Genomic DNA, 24982 nt, shown 5'->3' on the forward strand with positions numbered 1-24982 from the left:
CTAAAGTTGGCTTGTATGTGTATGTATATGTGTTAATACTGGCAAGTGCATATATGTTTGTACGTATGTATGTGTGTGTATGTGTGTGTATATGTATGTGTGTGCCTGTATGTGTGTATGTATACATCTGTAGGTTGTTGTCTTTCTTTTTGTTTTTGGGTTATTTTTTAGTTGTTGTTTTTTTCTCTCCCTTTTCTCTCCCTTTATCTCTTTCCCTTTTCTTATGAGGTGTTTCTTCTCCTTTCTCTTTCTGTCTTTTGTCTGTCCTCTCTGGTCCAGCAGTACAAACTCTACAATTCAAACAACAATACAAAATAAATATAGAAATAAAATAAAAATTCAGAAAGTCAAGGGGATCATTATATCTATAAAGCTTCCCTTGGCAGAGAAAATTTGCTCAGCAGAACATCCAGACCATCATTCTGCTGCCTAAATGCTGGACAAGACAAAAAAAAAAAAAAAAAAAAAAAAATGTGTAAGCTACTGTTCATAAGAGTTTGTTCATAGATGGCTGCAAGATAAGATGGAGTGATTGAACCAACAACCTTCTGAAGATAAGACAATTAATTTTACCACGACGCCACCACAGCTCTTGCTCATTCACTGAGCAGGAGTGCTAATTTTTTACGCCATCTGAACCTGTGACCTGTGTACCAATGCGTACCTGTGTACCGGTGCACAAAATGGAGTTTAGCTTTTAACTAAGTTTTAACATTCTTATAGTAGCCCATATTTATTCTTCTGTTTAGTTAATTTGATTTATTTAAATATTTTATATATTTGTTTACATCTTTTTAGTTTATTTGATTTATTTATTTTATATATTTATTTACATATTAGTATAAATTTTATTATTTTTTAAATGGATTTTACTTTTGTTTAGTTATCACTTCATTGGGGTCCTCTTCACCGAGGGCTGCTCCTGCTCTGACTGCATGGGTGTTGCTGTGGGGGCTCTCCCTGTCTGGTGGGTCGGGATCCGGCGCTGCAGCCTTACAGTTGTGGGGGGGGTCCTGTCTGCCCGGACCCGGGTGGCACCCATGGTGATGGCCTGGGTGGTCATGGTTGGGGGCAGCCCTTTGTGTCGAGGCTCCCTGAGAATATCTTTTCCTTATCTGCTGCACATCTGGTACACATGCACCTGGCCATTCATCTTCTTTTAACTGTTAAAGGGCAAATAGGGCATGGGTGAGGGTGGTTGTGGGTGGGTGAAAGGGGACTATGGGTGTATGTGTGTTAGTGTTTTATCTATTTTGATGTAAATTATTTTACAATGTAAAGCACTTTGTATTGTTTTTAAGCACGAAAAGGTCTATACAAATAAAGTTTGATTTGAATTGCTGAGCTACGTCCCGTTTTGTTCAATCAGGAGAATGAATTTGAACCCACGACCTTCTGAACAAAAAGCAATTCTCCTTACCATTACACCATAAGCTGTTCTTCACATTTTGGTGGAAAAGTTTTGCCATTGAGATGGGAATGCCATCCGGTTCGTCTTGGTCCCGGTCTCCACTGCAAAATGTTTGAAACGCCACTCCTCCTACACCTTTTGCCTCACTTCAACCATTCAAATACCAAACTCGTCAGCTCATTCAGGAGATATGTGCTATGACTTTTGGTCTTTGTAACATGTAAACTTTTCAAGTTGATCAAGTTTTTGTCAAATTTGCAAATCCTTTCCTGTGATTGGACAAAACGGAAGTCAGCTCAGCAATTGGTCCATTTTCTGCACCGGTACACAGGTACGCATGTACAAGCCACGGGTTCAAATGCAGCAATAACATATACCTCCGTTACAGAATACTTTTTTTTGGTCATTTTGCCACTTTATCCATTCAAATATTAAACTATTAACCTCATTCAGGACATATATTTGACTTTTTCACTTTTAAACTTTTTCAGTTATTCAGATATTTGTCAATTTTTCAATTCCGTCTTGTGATTGGAGAAACAGAAATTCAACTCGGCAATTGGTCCATTTTGTGCATAATGAGCTGCAGACTGCTTCATCAGGGTGCACCGCGACACAAGTGTATAGTGGTGTACAATGCCCAGGTTCTCATCCAGCTTCTAACTCAGAGCTTCTTGATGGTCAGTGTTAGGCTATCTGGAGATGCATTTAGAGGCTTTTGCCTGGCACTGTTGGTTAATTACCTCCAGCTGTGACTGCAAGTTGCACTCAAAAAGGAGGCAAAATGTAACAATTAATGTTGGGTAAATAAAAACTAATTTTTTAAATTTCTGAACACATTTATTTTGAATGACCATATAAGCAGATTTAGCTGATTACAATGATTTCACAAACAAAACACAAATTTTTTACTGCCAATTTTAAACTTACAGTTATATCTGAAGCCTATTATCAAGTCAAATTTTTTCAAAGTTCTTCTCCATAAGGTCTTCTCCAGTTGTCAGTACATTGTGGTCCTGACTCCCATTTTCTTTTCTGAAAATATATCAAGTCAGCTCAGTACCTCTTAATAGTACCTATTCATAGCACCTAAAAACAGAAAAGTGTTCTTTTACATTGCTTTTCTGTCTATGGCACTTCTCAGTTGGCCAACAGGTTGATGGGAAAAAAAAATGAAAAACTACCGCAAGGATGCTGCTCTGTCTACTGGTGGTGTAGTGGTTTAATGAAAGGGTTGTGGCTCGGAAGTTCACAGGTTTAAATCCTGATACTGCATCATGTAAAATAGTTTAAAGTGGAACTATTCTGTGCATTTCAGGCTAATTTATTTTTATATCTGAGCCCAGAAGGGCTGGGATTGATGGAGTTATTGTCACAAATGGCTTTATTTACTTCAGACCGACCCTCTCCGTAGGCTGTCAGATCAGCCTGTGGGCAAAACGAGTGGATTGAGACTCTTCCGCATTAAGCCCCGCCTCCCGCCACTGCACTACATCGGGAGCGCGCACCGCACCTGCTTTCACCGTCATTCTAACATCTCATAAACAGAAGGATTAGGCTCATATGAACTCAATAAGAAAACAAACTACCATGTCAACACATAGCATCCAGCCCTACATGTTGGAACCTGAATCAGAGCCTGAAAACGAAGTGGAAAAAGGTCACTGGCTTCTTCTTCACAGCAGTTATTTTAGCAATCCTGCTGATTAAATCAGTTACTATTATTATTAGGAGTAGTGTTTGTTATTATTACTACAGCAAAGATTATTTTCTAATTTTATTAAAATATTAAGTTCAAGTCCTTACTGTGAATATGGTGTCAGGGAGGTTCTTTAGTATTTGCAGGCCACTTTTAAGGGCTTTTCCCCTTCAGCATTAACATCTCCATCATTGGTAGGAGTGTACCATGAAAACATGTCTTCTCCCTGAAGTATGTCTCTTTTTTTTAACCTGTCCTGTCCAGCATCTCAGCATACAGAACAGCAATCTGCGTGCCATATTTTTGCCAGACAGATTTGCTCTGTCAAGGGAGGCATCTCATGTAAATAGCTGCCCTTGATAATCTGAATATTTTTATTATTATGATAATTATTATTTTTTATTTTTTTATTTTTTCATTTTGCAATCATCGTCAGTCTTGATATGGCCGAGCTGGACCTGGCAGGTAAAGAGGAAAAAAAGAGGAAATGAAAGGAGGAAAAAGAGAGAGAGAAAAGAAAGGCGTGTCTAAGCTGCTAAAGTTACAGTATTTGCAAAACAATATAAAGTACTGAAAAAATACAAGAAGACATCAGTAGGATAGTGACAATATTCAAAAACAGACAAAAAAATGAAAAAAAAAAAAGTAAAAAAAAGTAAATGAATGAATAAAATAACAATTCCAATACCAACCGTTATTAAACATACCTACAGAGAGTCATCAGCAACATTTAGTAGGAAGCAGATGGGAAGATGAGCGCTTTGTGGGCGTGCACGTGTGAGTGTTCAACCTGTGATCATGCAATCAAAGATCAGCTGAGTGCTTGTAGGGGAGCACGACCACGACCCGAGGTGTAGGGGAGGAAGCCAAGGCCCCCAGGGCCCGGCAAGCCCACCGCGCACAGAGCCCGGGCAGGCAAAGCAGAGAGAGCCTCCGTCCCCCGAGCCCAGAGCAGTGGAAGCCTCCAGGCAGGCGCCACCCGGCGCTACGAGGCAGGGGCACCGGGTAGCACAGGGCACAGAGAGCCGGCAGCCCACAGGCCCCAGGACCACCCGTTCCCCCCGGCAGAGCCCCGGCCAAGACCCAGCGGGCCCCGCCCACCCAGAGCAAAACCATCGCGGGCCGGCGCCACCACGATACCAGGGGCGGGATCCCCAAGGACAAGGACACGTCCGTAGACCATCCCCCGCCCCCCCCCCCAAAAACCCCTCCCCAACAACCCTCCCGCTGCTTCCTAGCCCCCCTACCTCCTAATCCCCCCCCCACCCATGCATCCAACCAGAGACCCTGCCGGCCCCCCCATGCGGCCCGAGCATCACCCAGGACAGAGGGTATATCTAAGGCAACGGTCAGGGCCATCATCACAGTACAGTACTCCTTCCCAGACCGGTGTTCTTTGTCCGTTGTCACTGCCGTCCTAACAGATGGTGTTCAGCTCTACCATGGATGTTTGGCAGAAACGAGGCAAGGCACCATAGAAGCACTTCCATCATGTTGTACAATGTAGCGTTATTTAAGGCTCAATTCTGGGACCTGGGTGTGTTTTGTGCTTCCTTCAGGTCAGATAAAGGAAAATGGAAGACAAAAATGTTTTCTGTCTTCTTTATGTTTCATAAGGATCTTCTTTATGAATTGCCTGATAAAGAAAAGTCAGGTCTCCCTGAGCGCTAATATTCTCATCAGTTTGTCAGGAACTTTGTGAGGTAAATTATAATTGTGATGGACATGTGACCCCACAGCTGATCCACGGAGATTTTCCAGTGTTTTTGTTCGTCCAGGAGGTTTACGGTCCAGACACAACATGTAGTTTCTATTCTAATCTCTAAACTCACGATTTGTCTGGGACAGCCCTTTTATTTATCAGTTTAATCCTAAAAGAAGATCACTATCGCTGCTTTGTTGCCTCTGAAATGTCGATGAAGTTACTTCCTGTCAAACCTTCGAGAGCTGAAGTTCACAGTAAACGTCATTTTAAGATGAATCTTGGATTCAGCAGAAATGGACACAAATAGCTTTGGGTCATTTGCAGGGAGTGGATGGAAGTTTCTGTGGAAGACAATAGACACACAACAATCCGGTTTCTAATGCAGGAGATTCCACTTTTTCTGTTTTCTGAATAAAATGAAGTTTGCCAGTGAAGACGCTGGAAATGGTCTCTGAGATCCAAACGTTCGTACTGAAGATTTTGTTTTACGCCATGAAACATGAGACGTTCTGCGCAGAACTCTGAAAAGGGCTCTACGATCTGGGATAATATCAGATGAGGAAACATTAGAATGTGCGTTAGAGATTCAGGTTGTGATAAGTAGACTTTGTTGGTGTTGTTTTCCTCAGGTTTGTTAGAGGAGCTGGACATGAGGGACATCCTCTGGTATTTCCGAATAGATTCCAGCAGAACTCCAAAACATGCAGCAGTTGAATAGGAGGAAGTGCTGCCGGCTGACTTTTCCTCCCACAGAGACGCATTTCCCTTCATCTCTTCAGTTGTGATCATCAGAGGCTGGAGGACACACAAGCGCATAGCAAGGGAACATGGAAGTCCTGCTTCTAGTTCTGATTCTGCTTCAGGGGTCCAGACGTGTCTGTAAGTAAAGCTGCTGTGGTTTCTTATTGTGTTCTGGATCGTTTCTGTAGGGTCTGAAACCAGGTCCAGCATCAGCCGGGGCTGGCTCCACATGAAGTCCAGACAGCTGGCCGAGGTCAGGGCTTTCCTGTGAAACAGAAATCCTGCTCGTTATATTTCAGATAGATTACTGCGATGCTGGTGTGAACCAGTCTTCCCCTTACGTCCCCAGTTGGTGCCAAATGCAGCGGCATGTTTCCTAACTGGAGTACGTAGCCCACACCTGGCCTCCCTCCGCTGGCTGACAGCGCCCTTGTTATTATTATTATTATTATTATTATTATTATTATTGTTTACACGGCCTGGCTCTGAGCTTGTCCACCCCCACCCTCCTCCTCAGTGGTTCAGGTCAGCTGACCTGCTGCTCCTTGACCTACCGAGGTCAAAACGGAGGCTCAGAGGAGACAAAACTGTGGAATGAGCTTCCCCTCCACATTAGACAAGATTCCTCGCTATCCACTCTGAAAAAGAGCTTAAAACCCATTTTTATTCTTTAGCTTTCAGCCCAGTGTAAGACTGTTTCTGGTCAGTGTGCTGTAGTTTGGTTTTATTTATTGGTTTTATTTACTGTTCATTTGTTTTTAATGTTTTTAGTGGCTTTTTCTTCATAAAGGCTTATTGTTTGTAAAATGTCTTGGAAGCACTTAACAGTTATTATATTTTTCCTGATTATTTTTTATTCTCTTTTGTTGCTTTGTGTGGTTATGTACAGCATTTTGTTCCAAGTGTAGTTTGAAGAGGCTTATGAATACAGTTGAGTTGAGATGGGAATCCTTTCTGATCCTTGACATGGATGAGAAGGATGTCCACTTTTTATTGTGTTTATGTACAGTTTTAATCAGGTAAAACATGAGGTAAATATGCTGTATTAATCAAGTAAAAATGAGGTACATGTGCAGTTTCAAACATTTAATAACAAGGTAAATTTGATGTTTTAATCAGATAAAACACGAGGTAAATGTTTAGTTTTAATCATGTAAAAAAGCAAGGTAAATGTGCAATTTTAATAAAGTAAAAATGTAGATAAATGTGCAGTTTTAATCTGGTAAACCATCAGGTCAATGTTCAGTTTTAATCATGTAAAAATGACATAAATGTGCAATTCTAAACAGGTAGAACCTCAGGTAAATGTGCAGTGTAAATCAGGTCAAACAATGTAAATGTGCAGTTTTAATCAGGTAAAATTTAAATTTGCAGTTTAAATCAGGTAAGATAAATGTGCAGTTCTAATCAGGTAAAATAAATTAAGTAAATGTGTAGTTTCAGTCATTTAATAACGAGGTAAATTTGAAGTTCAAAAAAGTTAAAACCTAAGGTAAATGTTTTATTCAGTTTTATTCAGAGAAAACATGAGGTAAAAGTATAATATTAATCAGGTAAAACCTGAGGTAAATGTGCAGTTTAAATGAAGTAGAACATGAGGTGAATGTATTTTGCACCCTTTCTGTGGTGGGACACATCTCACAAGCTGCTGGTGAGTAAGCTGCTTCACTGAAAGAAGGTGGAGGGGGCGGGGTCTCAGGCAGCAGACCACAATGCAATGTCTAGTCACAAAATATTACTTAATTAATACGAAGGTGTTTCTACTGATGGTCTAGTCCACCTACACGTACAGTCCTTCTCCGAGCCCTGCTGGTGAAGTCATTCTCTTGGTCTGCGAAGGTGTGTGAATGCACCTGAACACGTTTTTATCTCCTGACCAGGAGGTGATCTTCACCTCCCATTGTTTTCTAGGTAGGAAACACCTCAACTTTGTTCTTCCAGTTCTAAGAAGACACTTCTGGGGACCCAACCATCCATCCAGTTTCATCCGCTTATCCGGGGTTGGGTCGCGGGGGCAGCAGCCTAAGCAGGGAAGCCCAGACTTCCCTCTCCCCAGCCACATTTGCCAACTCTGCGGGGGGATCCCGAGGCGTTCCCAGGCCAGCCGAGAGATATAATCCCTCCAGCGTGTCCTGGGTCTTCCCCGGGGTCTCCTCGCAGAGGGACGTGCCTGGAACACCTCACCAGGGAGGTCCAGGAGGCATCCTGACCAGATGCCCGAGCCACCTCAACTGGTTCCTCTCGATGCGGAGGAGCAGCGGCTCTACTCTGTTCTCCTCCCGGATGACCGAGCTCCTCACCCTATCTCTAAGGGAGAGCCCGGCCACCCTGCGGAGGAAACCTTATTTTAAGCCTTATTTTTTTCCGTAATTGCATGATTTATTCCCAAAACTTAATATGTAAACTGAATTATTTTACATTATGATGAATATCAGTGGAATGGGTCTTTGGTGGTGATTAGAGTTGTGAATCTGTCAAAGATCAGGAGCCAAATTGTTCTGATTTGTATTTTTACACAGCATCAGATTCTTCCTCTGTACACATACAACAATCGTCAAATCTTAATTTTTTTAATTGCTTTTTTCCCATGAATCAATTTGACGACTTTCGATGTGCTCAAAACTACCAAATATCAAACTATTTTAAGAATTTTAATACTTGAAATGACAGTTTAATTATTTTAATCAAATACTTTTTATTAAGAACATACTAAACATGAAATATTTTTCACATAATCAACAATGCTGAGATCAGACTTCGGTGGTATGGCCTCACAGCAAGAAGGTTGCTGGTTCTATCCTCAGCTGGGGAGGGGTTTGGTCAGTGGCCTTTCTGTGTGGAGTCTGCATGTTCTCCCCGTGTGTGCGGGGGTTCTCTCCAGGTACTCCGGCTTCCTCCCACCATCCAAAGACATGCATGTTAGGTTAATTGGTTACTCTAAATTGCCCATAGGTGTAAGTCTGAGCGTGAGTGGTTGTTTGTCTCTGTGTGGCCCTGCGATGGGTATACCCTGCCTTACACCCAAAGACTGCTGGGATAGGCTCCAGCTTCACCGCAACCCTTCATCGGACTAAGCGGTTAGGATGATGAATGAATGAATGAATAATTCGTTTTTTGGAAGGCAGACACGTTGCTTTCACATGACAGATATATGATCAGGGATTCGGTTTATATATCTTGTGTTTTTGTGTCTTTAGCCTTTGGCCAACCTGATGTTTCGAATATGAGCTGCAGCAATTGATGATGTTGTAAATGGTTTTACCAAATTAATGTACTGTAAACATGTTCCTTTAATTTTTCAGATCCCTATTCTTCCACTTTTCATACTTCAACACGTGAACTGTTGGAGCTTTCCAGCAGCGTCAACTCCGTCAGAACTTCGACTGGAGACACATTCCACCGAACCATCCAACACAACCCCTCCGGCTACAACAGTTCCACAGCACTAAATGCCAAAAACACCACCAAACTACCAGATACACACCCTGGTGTTTCTTTTACACTCATGCTGGCTGTTGATGGATCAGACTCACAGATGAGGACTGAGGCAGCAGCAGAGGGCACAGAAAGATCTGGAACTTCATCATTCCTAGCAGGAAACCAAATGGAATCCACTGGACCCAAAGTCTCGGGTCTGGTTTCCTCTGCAGGATATTCTCAAGTCAACACAAGTGAGACTAACCTGACGGTTATGCCTGAGGTCTTGTCTGAACCCAGTCCAACATGGTCCAAACCCGAAACCCCATTAATGCTACAGTCAGCCGCTAACAGAAAGAGCTACAACTCAACTCCACCCATCACAGTTAGTACACCTGCAGAAGCAGACCTGATGTCAGCATCCAACGCGAAGGTGAATCCAGCATCAACCCCTTGGTCCAAGACTTCACCTCCAGCTGCAGGGTCCACCCACTACCCAGACCACTCAGAGAGTCCAACTGATGGAACCATACCTGAAACCTCACCTGCAATATCAGCTGTACTCTCACCTATAACCCTAACTGTAACCTCACCTGTAACCTCACCAGCAACCTCACCTGTAACCTCACCAGCAACCTCACCTGCAATATCACCTGTAACCTCACCAGCAACCCCACCTGTAACGTCACCTGTAACCTCACCAGCAACCCCACCTGTAACCTCACCTGTAACCTCATCTGCAACCTCACCTGTAACCTCATCTGCAACCTCACCTGCAACCTCACCTGTAACCTCACCAGCAACCTCACCTGTAACCTCACCTGTAACCTCACCAGCAACCTCACCTGCAATATCACCTGTAACCTCACCAGCAACCCCACCTGTAACCTCACCTGTAACCTCACCTGTAACCTCATCTGCAACCTCACCTGCAACCTCACCTGTAACCTCACCTGTAACCTCATCTGCAAACTCACCTGCAACCTCATCTGTAGCCTCATCTGCAACCTCACCTGTAACCTCACCTGCAACCTCACCTGTAACCTCATCTGCAACCTCACCTGTAACCTCACCTGCAACCTCACCTGTAACCTCATCTGCAACCTCACCTGTAACCTCACCTGTAACCTCACCTGCAACCTTACCAGCAACCTCACCTGTAACCTCACCAGCAACCTCACCTGTAACCTCACCAGCAACCTCACCTGTAACCTCACCTGTAACCTCACCAGCAACCTCACCTGTAACCTCACCTGCAATATCACCTGTAACCTCACCAGCAACCCCACCTGTAACCTCACCAGCAACCTCACCTGTAACCTCACCAGCAACCTCACCAGCAACCTCACCTGTAACCTCACCTGTAACCTCACCAGCAACCTCACCTGTAACCTCACCTGCAATATCACCTGTAACCTCACCAGCAACCCCACCTGTAACCTCACCTGTAACCTCACCAGCAACCCCACCTGTAACCTCACCTGTAACCTCACCTGTAACCCCACCTGTAACCTCACCTGTAACCCCACCTGTAACCTCACCTGTAACCTCACCTGCAACCTCACCTGTAACCTCATCTGCAACCTCACCTGCAACCTCACCTGCAACCTCGCCTGTAACCTCACCTGTAACCTCACCTACAGTCATAGCTGTACCCACACCTAAAATTACACCTGCAACTACAGAAGTAGGCACACCTGTAACTACACCTTCAGCCACACCTACAGGTGCTTTACCTGCAGGTGTTCTTCCAACCGCCATCCTCTCTACAACCACTGTCAGAACACAAACCACCTCAACAACTACAACTTCACCTGCAACCACCACACCTGTGAGTATCCTGTGATGTCTGTCTAAATTGATATTTGTGTTTGGACGTCTGATGCAAGAACATCCACAATTATACCTGAAGATCGCATGTTTGCTTTCGTAAGAAGTTTCTGGTTTTACCAAGTACACCGTTAATACATAATTCATTAATAAACACAAAGAGAAGAAATAAGTTTCAGGAGGAGCCTCATATATATAGAGCTCCTCTTAGTAAAGCTATTTTGGTTCCACTGCCGCTGCTGCCATTTTTACTTGAGATTAACTGGTCACGTGACTGACTATGTGACATCCAGTGACATATGGATACAAAAAAGCGTTTACATTACACTTTTGGAATATGCTTCTATATCAACATATACAAACCCCTTTAATGACAGTGTAAAAACATTTTTTCAATGTCTGTGAAGTTATATGTAATGTAGCTGCTTCCATTATCAGTTTTTATTGCGATATTTAGCTTTTACACAATTCTAGCATTAATGTAAGAGCAACATATATCTGTTGTGTGCTGACTTTAGTACATAATTAGGTCCATTACTCTGAATCAAATCAGGATATAAAGCATGATCTTTTACTTGTTTTCTTTAATTGTCCAACTCAACAACACGCTGGCTCTTTTACACATTCCATTTCCACTCCTATGTCATCACGTAGTCACGTAACCTCATATTCCAATACATGATATCCCCCTTTTCCTTAGAGTTTACCTTTACATGTGTCTGTGTGTGTGTGTATATATATATATATATATATATATATATATATATATATATATATATATATATATATATATATATATATATATGTATATGCCTTATTTTTCAACAATTACAGTATATTTTCTCATTACCGCACAACACATATAACATTTCTTGAAACTATGAACCGTTTATTCATTTTTCTCAATGATGTTTGCTTTAGTCGCATTTTTGTCTGTCTGGCGCCATGTTAATTTTTTATTACAGTAAGCTTGCTCGACTGCTTAAAACTCATCCAATTCTGGCTGAACAAATTTTTTGCTTCTGATACACCATCGAAGCTGCTCTCCCGGCCCACAAAGACTGTGACCAGTAACGTACAGACGACCCGAACGTTACTGCTCCAGCTGATCCCAGGACTTTGCCGACTCCCGTGACCCGTGGATTCTAATCGGAGTTGGGTTCAGCTTCAGACGTCGAACCAGGCGGTTCCAGGCGAGCTCCTGACTTCTGTGGAGGTCCCGTTTGGACAAGTATCAGGACGACCACTGAATCCTTGCCCACTGGACCCAAGGTTCGGGTTCTCGACCACCAAGACGCTGACCCATTATTGCATTGCCTCCGATCCAGCTGGTGTCTTAGCAGAAGCTGCCCTTTTTAAATCCATTCCCCCGGTATCCGCCTGATAGTCTACCCTGACATAGTTAGTTAACTTCATTAGACTTGTCATCTTTCCAACTTTCCTAGTTGTGTAAGTTATGTAAGCTGCTTACATAACTTTACCTTTAATAATTTTATTTTACATTTATGCTGTTGACTCGACTCAAGCTTCCATACTCTCACTCTCCCTCTCTCTCCTCTTGGCTAATTCAGTATTTGATGCTTGCTGACGCTATTTCTGGTTTACATTATTAATTTCATTTGTGCCTGATGATTTTAACCGTGTGGTTTTTTAATAAAGTGTGTTATATTTTAAGAAGTCGTGGTAGCGTGATCGATCTTTAAGGAAGGGATTTGTTCCCTCTGACGAGAACTTACGGTAAGCGTATTCTGAGACTGATGGTTATCTGTTATTAGACAAATATCACTGTCATTTTACGGTATTCCCTGCCTGACCGTATAACAAATTTAGGGCTGGGTGGTGCCCCGAGATCGTCCGCTTGTCTAAGGACACAGCGAATTATTAATTAAAACACCCACTGTCGCTCCGACATTGGATCACTGATTGACATTAATGGTAATACGCTACATTATATATATATATATATATATATATATATGTATGTATGTGTGTGAGTTATGTTTGTGTATCTCCCTTGGCGATATGTCTGACAACAGTCTTGACAATGAATCTGCAATGTTAAGTTATCTAGCAACATGTGTTACTCTAAAGTCATATGGTTGCAATCGGAGAACCCACCTCTCTGTTCGTGCACATGGTTACGAACTCTGACTGTATATGACCAATGGCTTGTGGTCTGTGATGAGGTCAAACTTTCTACCATATACATATGGATGTAATTTTTCACATGACACACACTAGTGCTAGGGCTTCTCTTTCTGTCTGAGAGTTCCTGTGCTGTCAGGCTCCAACTTACATAACACACTGGCACTTCTTCTCCTTTCTTTTTCTTTTGAACCAGCACTGGACCAAAGCTACTGGGTTTGCATCTGCTTTGACTTGGTGCATCTTTGTCAAAATAAGCTAAGGTACCTGCTCTGGCTAATTCAGTGTTTAAGGTTTCAAATGCATGTACCTGCTCTGGCCCGAACACAAATATGACCTCCTTTCGGGTTAAGCATCGTAATAGTTCTGAAAGGGTGGCAAACTGTGATATGAACCAACTTCTGAACCCAACCAGCCCTAGGAAGCTTCTTACCTCAGCAGCGTGACTAGGCCATCTGAATTCCACTACAGCTCTCACTCTTCTGTTACTCTAATGTCTTTCTGTGTCAGTAGTATCCCCATTAATACCAGTCTGTCCATGTTGAATTGACACTTTTCTGCGTTCAGCGTCAGTCCACAATCAGAAAGTCTTTTCATGACAGTATGTCATGTGTTTCCTGGTCCGGTACATGTATGATTACATCATCTCAGATGTTAACTTCTTCAATGGCTGCTAGTGCGCTGGCGATCTCGTGTTGCTATTGCTCCCTGGCCGATGAAAATCCAAATAAGTCTTTTGTATCTGTAAACTCCGCGTACGTAATTTTGTGATCTCTCTGGACTCTGAAGTTAACTCCAACTGATGATAGCCAAACTAGTTTGATGAAGACGGCAGAGCCGTTCAGACCTTGGAGAATTTCATAGTGGGAATGGGGTATCTTTCTCTGACTATTGCCTCATTTGCTTTTCTCATGTCCAAGCACATCCTGACATCTTTGCCCCATTTCTTTGGAAGAATTACTACCTGATTTACCCACTGTGTAGGTCAGTCCATACGTTCCACAATGTCCATATCAATCAGTTCATTTATCTTTTGCTCAACCTCATTTCTTTGATGGCAAGGTATGCATATCAGTGGTTGTGTGACTGGTTTTACTTTTGGATCTATGGACAGGCTGATTTGATTAGTGTTCAGTTTTCCCACTCCTGTCAACACTTTTGGATACTGTTCTTTAAGAAAATGGTTTAAGTCTGTGACAGCGGCTACATTTTCCTCTATTTTCATCTTCCCTAACTTCACTGCTGTCTTTTTCCCCAAGGAGTGGTTCATCGTTGCCTTTTGACAATGACAATAACTCTCCCTCCTCAGGCCTGTCACCGATCTTAATTTCACATGTGAATGCCCCTGGTATATTGTAATCTTTTACAGTCATCTTCTTCAACAACATTCACTTTTTGCATCTTATGTCTTTTTGTATGACACATTATTTAAAAATGGTCTTTACCATTGCACTTGTGGTATGTGTCCTCGTGCTGGGCATTTTGGATCTTTACCCATGTGATCCAAATAACTACATCTGTAACACTGTCTGTACGTTTTATTCTCCTCCTATTTTTCTTTGTTGATCCTGTGCGTATCTTCTTTCCTCTCCCTGGTGACCCTCATTGCTGGTAGCTGCTCTTCCACTGGCTCAGATTGTGAAGTCACTGTCAATGCATGAGTCAACATTACAGCTGGACCTTTCTCCAGTAGCTTTCTCCGTACATGTTCAGAAATGCATTCACTCAGGATAGTGTCTCTTATCTGGTTGTCTCTATCTCCCTAGAAGTCACAATCTCTTGCTGCTTGTCTCAAATGCGTGCAGAAGTGTTGTGCTGTCTCACCTTTCTTTTGAGACACCTTGTGGAAAACGTGGCATGTTACGCTAGCCTCAGGCACAAAGTGTGTTGAGCGGTGTCTCTCACCTGTCCTGTCCGCGGTAAGGTAAATTACATGTCCTGCACATCCAGCCCAGTTAAATGCAGTTGAAGGGCACACCGTTGCTGCTTGACTGCATCAGTTGCATCGTCAGTCAAAATCAGTTCTTTCCCATCAACGTACAACTTGAAAGATGTTGACCATTGTGTCCATCTCAGTCCGAGTGTAGCTCGATCTATGTAACAAGCAAAGGGTTGTATGCTTTGCTCTTCCATGCTAGCTCACACTTTTGCTAACTTACTAAGCACTAGAGATTCCCTCGCTGTCATCTTCCCCGTTATCTTAGTCTTGGTTGCCATGGTTGGATTCCTGGAGGAAAGTGAGCTTTCCTCCAGAAGGTGAGCTGCCCGCGGCACTAGGCATGCCCCCCCCCTCCCAGGGCCTCCCAAGGACCAGGACAAGCCAGGGACAGCCATCCCCGTAACCAGAGCCTTCGGCGAATCTAACCAGAGAGTCATCACCGACCCAAGAGGGGACCAACTCACCACACGCAGAAGGGGGGCATGAGGGCAGAGAAGAGGAGGGGCGGCAGAAGGGGGGCATGAGGACAGAGAAGAGGAGGGGCGGCAGAAAGGGGGGCATGAGGACAGAGAAGAGGAGGGGCGGCAGAAAGGGGGGCATGAGGACAGAGAAGAGGAGGGGCGGCAGAAGGGGGGCATGAGGGCAGAGAAGAGGAGGGGCGGCAGAAGGGGGGCATGAGGGCAGAGAAGAGGAGGGGCGGCAGAAGGGGGGCATGAGGACAGAGAAGAGGAGGGGCGGCAGAAGGGGGGCATGAGGGCAGAGAAAAGGAGGGGCGGCAGAAGGGGGGCATGAGGGCAGAGAAGAGGAGGGGCGGCAGAAGGGGGGCATGAGGACAGAGAAGAGGAGGGGCGGCAGAAGGGGGGCATGAGGGCAGAGAAGAGGAGGGGCGGCAGAAGGGGGGCATGAGGACAGAGAAGAGGAGGGGCGGCAGAAGGGGGGCATGAGGACAGAGAAGAGGAGGGGCGGCAGAAGGGGGGCATGAGGACAGAGAAGAGGAGGGGCGGCAGAAGGGGGGCATGAGGGCAGAGAAGAGGAGGGGCGGCAGAAGGGGGGCATGAGGACAGAGAAGAGGAGGGGCGGCAGAAGGGGGGCATGAGGACAGAGAAGAGGAGGGGCGGCAGAAGGGGGGCATGAGGACAGAGAAGAGGAGGGGCGGCAGAAGGGGGGCATGAGGGCAGAGAAGAGGAGGGGCGGCAGAAGGGGGGCATGAGGACAGAGAAGAGGAGGGGCGGCAGAAGGGGGGCATGAGGACAGAGAAGAGGAGGGGCGGCAGAAGGGGGGCATGAGGGCAGAGAAGAGGAGGGGCGGCAGAAGGGGGGCATGAGGACAGAGAAGAGGAGGGGCGGCAGAAGGGGGGGCATGAGGACAGAGAAGAGGAGGGGCGGCAGAAGGGGGGCATGAGGACAGAGAAGAGGAGGGGCGGCAGAAGGGGGGCATGAGGACAGAGAAGAGGAGGGGCGGCAGAAGGGGGGGCATGAGGACAGAGAAGAGGAGGGGCGGCAGAAGGGGGGCATGAGGGCAGAGAAGAGGAGGGGCGGCAGAAGGGGGGCATGAGGACAGAGAAGAGGAGGGGCGGCAGAAGGGGGGCATGAGGACAGAGAAGAGGAGGGGCGGCAGAAGGGGGGCATGAGGACAGAGAAGAGGAGGGGCGGCAGAAGGGGGCATGAGGACAGAGAAGAGGAGGGGCGGCAGAAGGGGGGCATGAGGACAGAGAAGAGGAGGGGCGGCAGAAGGGGGGCATGAGGACAGAGAAGAGGAGGGGCGGCAGAAGGGGGGCATGAGGACAGAGAAGAGGAGGGGCGGCAGAAGGGGGGCATGAGGGCAGAGAAGAGGAGGGGCGGCAGAAGGGGGGCATGAGGACAGAGAAGAGGAGGGGCGGCAGAAGGGGGGCATGAGGACAGAGAAGAGGAGGGGCGGCAGAAGGGGGGCATGAGGACAGAGAAGAGGAGGGGCGGCAGAAGGGGGGCATGAGGACAGAGAAGAGGCGGGGCGGCAGAAGGGGGGCATGAGGACAGAGAAGAGGAGGGGCGGCAGAAGGGGGGCATGAGGGCAGAGAAGAGGAGGGGCGGCAGAAGGGGGGGCATGAGGGCAGAGAAGAGGAGGGGCGGCAGAAGGGGGGCATGAGGGCAGAGAAGAGGAGGGGCGGCAGAAGGGGAATCCCAGACCGATGGTCCACCGCCCCCTCACTCACAGAGGACACCCCCACCTGGGGACATGAAGCCCCCCCTTGTCCACACATCGGTGCTTTCACGCACATCCGCCACTGTCTCAGCACACACACCTACAGCCACACACACACACACACACACACTTCCTGACACATACAGGTCCACCCACACACACATTCAGCCCACCCTCAAAACCATCCTCCTGACCCCCACGTCACATCCAAATCTCCCCCACCCCCATCCATCACATCTACACTTATCCACCAACCCACCACACACATGCACCACCCACTCCCCCATACATACACCCCTGCCCCATCGCCCACCCCCCTCCCACACACACACACACACACACACACACACACACACACACACACACACACACACACGCATTCATGTTTCGCCACGGCACTAAAGTTCAGCCGACTGATCTCTTGAGGAGGCAGACATCATCTCGACACTGATGTGATCTAATAAGAGATTTCTGAACTGCTGGATACACAGACTTTGTTTGCTTTTCCAGTTTAGAAGGATAGTTTTCTTTGCGATACATAAACTGGTGAGGATTAAGTTTGCAGAATTAAATCCTATGTTAGTTTCACCCAAGTGACCCAGTAGGCCCAGTTTGGGGTTTGTAGGGATGTTACATTTGAACCAGTCTGACAGATCTTTACATACCTGAAACCAGAATTCCTGGACAGGTGAACAAGACCACAAAGCATGGTAGTAGCTGTCAGTCGTGTTGCCAGTGCAGTGTGGACAGATGTTTGATTGTGACAGACCCATCCTGAACATCCTGTGTCCTGTATAATGAGTTCTATGCAGAATTTTAAATTGTATTAGTTGCATGTTTGAATTCTTAGTCATTGTAAATGTATTTGAACAGATTTGTGACCATTCATTTTGGTCAAAGTTACTGGATAAGTCTGCTTCCCATTTAGAAGTTGGGAGACAGATGGAATCGTCTAGCTTTGATAGTAATCTATATATTTTGGATAACAGTTTCGGGGCATTGAGATTTAAGAATTCTGCAGCCCTGATAGGTAGCTGCAAGTTTAATTGATCAGGGGTTTATTTCTTACCTATAATAGATTTAAGTTGGTGGTATTCTAAGAATTTTGTGCTGCTGATTTCATATCGTGAAGTAATTATATCAAAAGGGAGAAAGTTCCCGTTTTCTATTATATGTTCTAACTGTTTTATTCCTTTATTCTTCCACTGAGGGAAGTTGATCATTTTCCGGTTTTGCTGGATGTCGGGATTGTTCCAAATAGGTGTAAGTTTGCATGGAATAAGCAAGGATTTGGTTAGTTTAAGAAATTCCCACCAGGCCATTAGTGAGGAGCTGATATTAATGCTTTTAAAGCATTTTTGGCGTTTGACAGCTGTGCTGATAAATGGCAGGTCTGAAATTGCCATATCCTCACACATAGCTTCTTCTATATTAAACCATGGTTCATCTAGATAGCTAGGTTTAAGCCATTTAGACATGTATTGTAGTCTGTTGCTTATAAAGTAATTTTGGAAATGAGTCTAAGCCACCGCTATCTTTAGTCTTCTGGAGTGTTTTTAGACTAATCCGTGGTGGTTTGTCTTTCCAGAGAAATCTAGTGACATGAGAGTCCAGCGATTTAAACCAGGTGGAGGGAGGTTTAATGGGGATCATTGAAAACAGATAATTGATTTTAGGTAGAATCATCATTTTTATAGTGGCAACTCTTCCCATTAGTGATATGGGTAAAGATTTCCATTATGTCCATATATGTCCATTGCTAACAGCAAGTACCAGTCCTTACACTCTCAAAAATAGAGGTACAAGATCGGGACATTTCTGTACCTATAGATACATTTTAAAGAAATGTTCTCTCAAAAGTACAATACTGGTCTTTAAGAGACCAGAAGCACCTTCAGAGTATAAAGAAGGGTTCAAGGTGACAAAGTACAAATTTGTACCATTTTAACCATAAGGGAACCTGCAGCATTGAAAAATGTAATGTTAATGGCTGTAATGTTACAAACTAGAGCAGAGTTGAGTGATGACAGTAGTACTACTTAACAGTCATTTACTACACCAGGCAATGAAGGTCAGATGCTGCAGACTAAGTGTACGGCTGGTCAGTATTTTGAGTTTTTGAAGATCATTTCTAGATTAAAGATAATATTGCTAAGTGGAATGGACCAGACCTAATGCTGTGAAAACATAAAAAACATAACTTGATAAGGTGAGGTTGAACTTGATAAGGTACAAAAATAGACCAGAACTGAAGGGGACAGAAATGTCTATCAAAAGAGTACACCCCCAGCGACACGCATTTGTACCTTTTTAGGTACAAGCTGGTACCTCTATTTTTGAGTGTGTAGGCACCAAGGCAAATTGCTCTCAGTCTTTAAGTCAGGTGGCTAAGTCTGTTACTGTAGCTCTACTATCCTGCAACTAGGCTTGCTACCAGGTGTCTGCAGACCTGGACGACATGTAGATGAGAGAATACAGATTTTTTTACGTGTGTTGAAAAAGGACTCCATCTAAAAGTTGCAGGATAGATCTTGAGAACCAGAATGAGTCACCCCTGCTTTATTAAAAAAAATTTTTCTCTAATTGCGTCAATCCAGCTTAGCTGTTATAAGATGATGTCATGCTGTATTTTCTTTTTTTTTTAGCAATGATTCTTAACTTTTTTGTTGAGTTGGAAGCTCTAGTGGCAAAATGATCCCCCATAGTGAAGAATCCTTTAAAGGGAAAATTTCATGCACTCTACCCAATCTGAACCAGTTCTGATACATCCATGAAATTTGAGCTCTGCTTTGGTAGACACTGCAGCACTGCTCAGACAACGTTTTATTCTGCAGGGGCAGAGCTGGAGAGGGGAGGAGCTAAACAGATTGTGGCTCCGCCCACCGTGACACTCAGTTTTCCTGTAGGCATGACTTTCCTGAGTGGACAACATGACATTTCCATGGTAACAGCAAATAATGTTGCAACATGATCCCTAAACTGTTGTGATTCCAGGTGTAAGAGGACACAAAGCATTAAATAATGTATTTTTTGCAGTATGAGGCTCCCGTCTCGTTTCCTCCTTACTGTCATTACATCTGAGCCAACAGCAGGAGTACCAACTAGCTAGCATGCCCTTTATGAAACCAGAACCAGAAGCTGCTCCTGGAGAAAGACCAGCTGAGAACTTCTGCAGGACGTTGATAAACAGTTGGTCTATTATTTACGTTTGACTTTTCATCTGTCACACGGACTGTAACCCTTTGCAAGAGCTAGCAGCGTACTGCTGACATGTTAGCTACACAGTTCCTCATCAGATTTTCCTCTGTGTAAAGTTTATGCATTTGTGGCAAGAAACAGTCGACTACAAGCTAAAGATATAAAACCAGACAACACCACCCTGGGTATTATGTCCAGGGAAAATTGCTAGGTGGTTACACCCACCACCAGGCCCTCAGGGTCGATAGCAAGGGAGGCAGAGACATCAGTTACTGGTATAAAAAGATATTATTCCTATTTAAAAACCTACTAGATACTTTAAAAAGAAAGATAAATCAGGGCTGAGACCTACTGGGGTGGATGTGTCCAGAAACTAGGGAAGGGACCCCGAGAACACCACACATGAAAAGATAAACAAAAACCACACCAGAGAAGTAGGGAGGCACCACCACCAGGACACCAATCCACCACTGCAGTCTCAGCACCTGAAGAATAGAAATAGGTTAAACACAAATTAAATATAAAGAAATTAAGATGATAAAATAATCACCTTTGTCCCAAAATGTCCTTCTGCCGCTCCCCACCATCATGGGTGGCTCAACTGTCCAGTCTGCACCAGTTTGTGGTGAATCCGGCACCCAAGTCAGTGTTTCCCTTCTCCAAGAAGTGGTTGTTGAAGGCGGAGAAGGGAACGGAGCGAAGCAGAGCGGCCGATGGAACACCTGAAGAGATGCGTCAGAGCAGCGCAGCAGCGGTCTCCAGAGCAGTTTGTTTGATACAGCGCATCCAGCTGCTCCTCCTAACTCAGAGATCAGCGTCGGCCCAGCACAACGCGGGTGACAGAGTATTTTGGCATAGACTAATCCAGCACCAGCAGATTTATGTCAGCTTCCGTCTGACCAGAAGACTGGAACCCAGTAGTGTGCCTCAGAACCCGCGATGCTGCTGGCAACAGCTTGCCACAGCAATGAATAAATCCAGGCTACTGAAACAAGCCTCGGAGCACCCAGCGCCGATCTCTGAAATGAAAACATCAGAGAGCAGTACCGGATGGATAAAACGTAATTAAAATGTGACATGCTGCACTGCCGCCGAGCCTACCTGCCACCAACCTGAAGCGGAAGCAGGGAATCCCCTGAATGACGTAGCCCAGCTGCTAGTCTGCAATCTGTGAGCTGAATTCCCAGTTTACCTATGTAGGATGGCTCCCCTGCAGCGATTGGCTGCTGGGGGGGGAAGCCAGAAACTACTAATAAGACACAGCTGTGTCCTGCTACACATTCAATGCTAAGCTTGTTAAACTAATCCTGCTATAATGCCGAACATGTTCAACATATGTTATAGTAAAAGAGGAACATTGTCCAGCATGTAGCTGTCAGTTACAGCTGTAGAAATCTGTACGTCTCCACTGACAGTAGATAAAAACGTTATTTATAGTAATGCATACAAATCATTGAGTACTGGGTTGACTTTTCTGGCATTACATAAAGTGATAGCCTAATTAAAATATCAATATGTATCTTGTGGTGACTAAATGTGATAAATGAAACATGTTAGTTTCCATGTAACGTGTGTGTTACGACCCAGGGGTAAGACCCGCAACCTAGGGGTAAGACAAGCAACATAAAACAAATGTGCCAGACCAAAAAGTGTATTGGGAAACTTTATTGTCCCACAGAAAAATAAAAAGGAATCAATACAGGCCCGCTTGGAAGGGCAGGGCAACAAAATACTAGAACAGAGTAATTTTACACAAACACAATCAAGCACCTTTAACCCAGGCCATTAAACAATCAAAACAAACAGCAAAGATCCAAGGCTACACAAAAGCCAACAAAACTACAAGGCCTTAAAGGCTCTTCAAAACCAACCACCAAAATAAACCAGTCTCAGAGAGGGCGAGCTGTAGCCACCACACAGCTGCCACTGAAGAACTTGGTGCTCTTTTATCCTGGATCGGAGAGGTGTCGAATCCTCATTGGAGCAGAGGTCAGCCATGCAGAGATGTCGACGAGACCAGGTGACATGGAGGAACCAATCCCAGCCAAGGGGAGGCCAGATGATGGTTTCCAGGCTGAATGAAAAATGGGTTGATGGGCAATTGGGGGCAGCCGTAACAGTGTGTGTAAAGTCAGAAAATGCCCACAGAGAGAATATCTGCTGTAGAGACCATGGGCAGGATGGATGATAAAGTATAATCATTACATTAATTTGTCAAAGTTTTCAGGTTACAAGACGACTCAGCCAAACTCCTTAGTGCACGGTGGATTATCCTGCTCTGCAGACTGGTTAAATATATATTCATAACATTTACAGGCAGAGGATGGGTCTTTGTAAGTCAGAGTGGAGAAGTGAGTTTCTGTATGTTAGTTATCAGTCCAGTACAAGTAGTTAAGATAATATTATAATTACAAATTAGTTTAGTCAATTTTCTTTTTTTCATATCTAAAAGTTAGAAAAAGCACAACTGTATAGTGAAACCTGTTTTATTTGCAGAATATGTACAACACAGTGTGATGTATAAACATGTAAAACAAATAAAAGCCTAAAAGCAGATCCCCCACATGCTGTTGGATCAGAGAAGAAAGCAGATCCATCCGCTGATTGTCTGACACAAATAACAAAAACACTCATCTACAATAGTTATTTCTTTCTGCTATTTAATCAGGTAACTGTTTAATTGTTAAATATTTGATGTTCCGTATGTTCATCCTTTTGAAAAAGGTTCAATAAATGTTCAGAAACTTCCTGAAGTTTGGCTCCATGTTGACTGGTTTTGCTGGTGGGAAGCAGGTCAGCAGATGATGCTGCTGCTGGCAGACAGAATAGCAGGGCTGCAGCTAAAGTCTCCATGGAAACGACATCCTGAAATAGAAATAAAAAGCAGAATTCAATTGGTTAATAACTGTACAAATGGTGGACATGTTCCAGTAAAATTTACCTGCAGCACATCCCAGTACAAACCAGTTTGTTTGGTGCAAAGATGAGAAAGATGACCAGAGACCAGAGGGAATGAAATTCAGCCTATTGATCCTTTGAGGAGGCAGACATCATTTCCATGCTGATGTAATCTAATAACAGATTTCTAAACAGCTGGATACACAGATTCTGTTTGCTTTTCCAGTTCACAAGGATAGTTTTCTTTGCAATGCACAGGCTGCTGAGGATTGCTTTTGCTAAATTAAACCCTGTTATTTTCACCTAAGTGACTCAAGAGGCCCAGTTTGGGGTTTGCAGGGATATTACATTTAAACCAGTCTGACAGATCTTTACATACCTGGAGCCAGAACCTCTGGACAGGTGGACAAGACCATAAGGCATGGTAGTAGCTGTCAATCATGTTGTCAGTACAGTGTGGACAGATATGTGAGTGTAACAGACCCATCCTGAACATCCTGTGTCCCGTATAATGAGTTCTGTGTAGAATTTTGAATTGTATTAATTGCATGCTTGAATTCTTAGTCATTTTGAATGTGTTTGAGCAGATTTGTGACCATTCATTTTGATTGAAGTTGCTGGATAAGTCTGCTTCCCATTTAGAAGTTGGGAGAGAGATGGAATCTTCTAGCTTCAATAGTAATCTGTATATTTTGGATAGTAGCTTCAGGGCCTTAAGATTTAAGAATTCTGCAACCCTTATAGGTAGCTGTAAGTTTAGTTGATCAGTGGTGTATTTCTTACCTATGATAAATTTAAGTTGGTGGTATTCTAAGAATTTGGTGCTGCTGAATTCATACCGTGAAGAAATTGCATCAAATGGCAGAAAGTTTCCATTTTCTACTATATGTTCTAACTGCTTTACTCCTTTATTCTTCCACTGAGGGAAGTTTATCATCTTTCTGTTTTGCAGGAAGTCAGGATTGTTCCAGATGGGTGTGAGCTTACATGGAATAAGTCCAGACTTGGTTACTTTCAGGAATTCCCACCAAGCCGTTAAACTGGAGCTGATGTTAATGCTTTTGAAACACTTATATGACTTGACAGTTGAGCTGATGAATGGTAAATCAGAGATGACTAAATCCTCACACAATGCTTGCTCAACATCCAGCCATGGCTCATCCAAAGAACTTGGATTAAGCCACTTGGAGATGCATTGCAGCCTATTACATAAGAAATATTGATTAAAATTTGGCAGGTCCAACCCACCTCTGTCTTTGGTCTGTTGTAAAGTTTTTAGACTAATGCGGGATGGCTTGTTTTTCCAGAGAAATCTGGATATGTGGGAGTCTAATGATTTAAACCAAGTGGAGGATGGTTTGGTGGGGATCATTGAGAAGAGATAATTAACTTTTGATAGAAACATCATTTTAATGGTGGAAACCCTCCCCATAAGTGATATGGGCAAGCGGTTCCACCTTGAGAGGTCATCCTCTACTGTTTTTATTAGCTGATCATGATTTAACTTTATTAGTTCGGTTAGTCTGGGAGAGATTATTATACCTAAATACCTAATGTTTCCTGACTGTATAGTGGTGTTACATGTGTTTTTAAAGTCACAGTTAATGGGCATTGCTGTAGTCTTTAACCAGTTAATAGAAGAGTCTGATATTGAAGAGAATTTATTAATTAGTGTGATTGTTTGAGAAAGTGTTGTTTGTGAGTTGTGAAGGAAAAGTAAAATGTCATCTGCGTAAAGACTAATTTTATGTTCAATATTTTTAGCTTGAATTCCTTTGATTTCTTTATTCTGTCTTATGGCAGCTGCCAGGGGTTCGA

The 24982-nt window shown here is 44.0% G+C and overlaps 1 protein-coding gene across 1 annotated transcript in view; it reads left to right on the forward strand.

Moving 5' to 3' along the window:
* The first annotated feature begins 5609 nt into the window (after nt 1-5609).
* Nucleotides 5610-24982, forward strand: part of LOC306770034 (receptor-type tyrosine-protein phosphatase beta-like) — a 270125-nt gene continuing 250752 nt past the window's right edge. Inside the window, exons 1-2 of the mRNA XM_079258804.1 lie at nt 5610-5694; nt 8859-10804. Of these exons, the coding sequence (XP_079114930.1) occupies nt 5643-5694; nt 8859-10804 (1998 nt within the window). The 5' untranslated portion in view covers nt 5610-5642. The remainder of the gene's footprint in view (nt 5695-8858; nt 10805-24982) is intronic.

Source organism: Telmatherina bonti (genome assembly GCF_933228915.1).
Source record: "Telmatherina bonti genome assembly, chromosome: 2".
Taxonomy (NCBI): Eukaryota; Metazoa; Chordata; class Actinopteri; order Atheriniformes; family Telmatherinidae; genus Telmatherina; species Telmatherina bonti.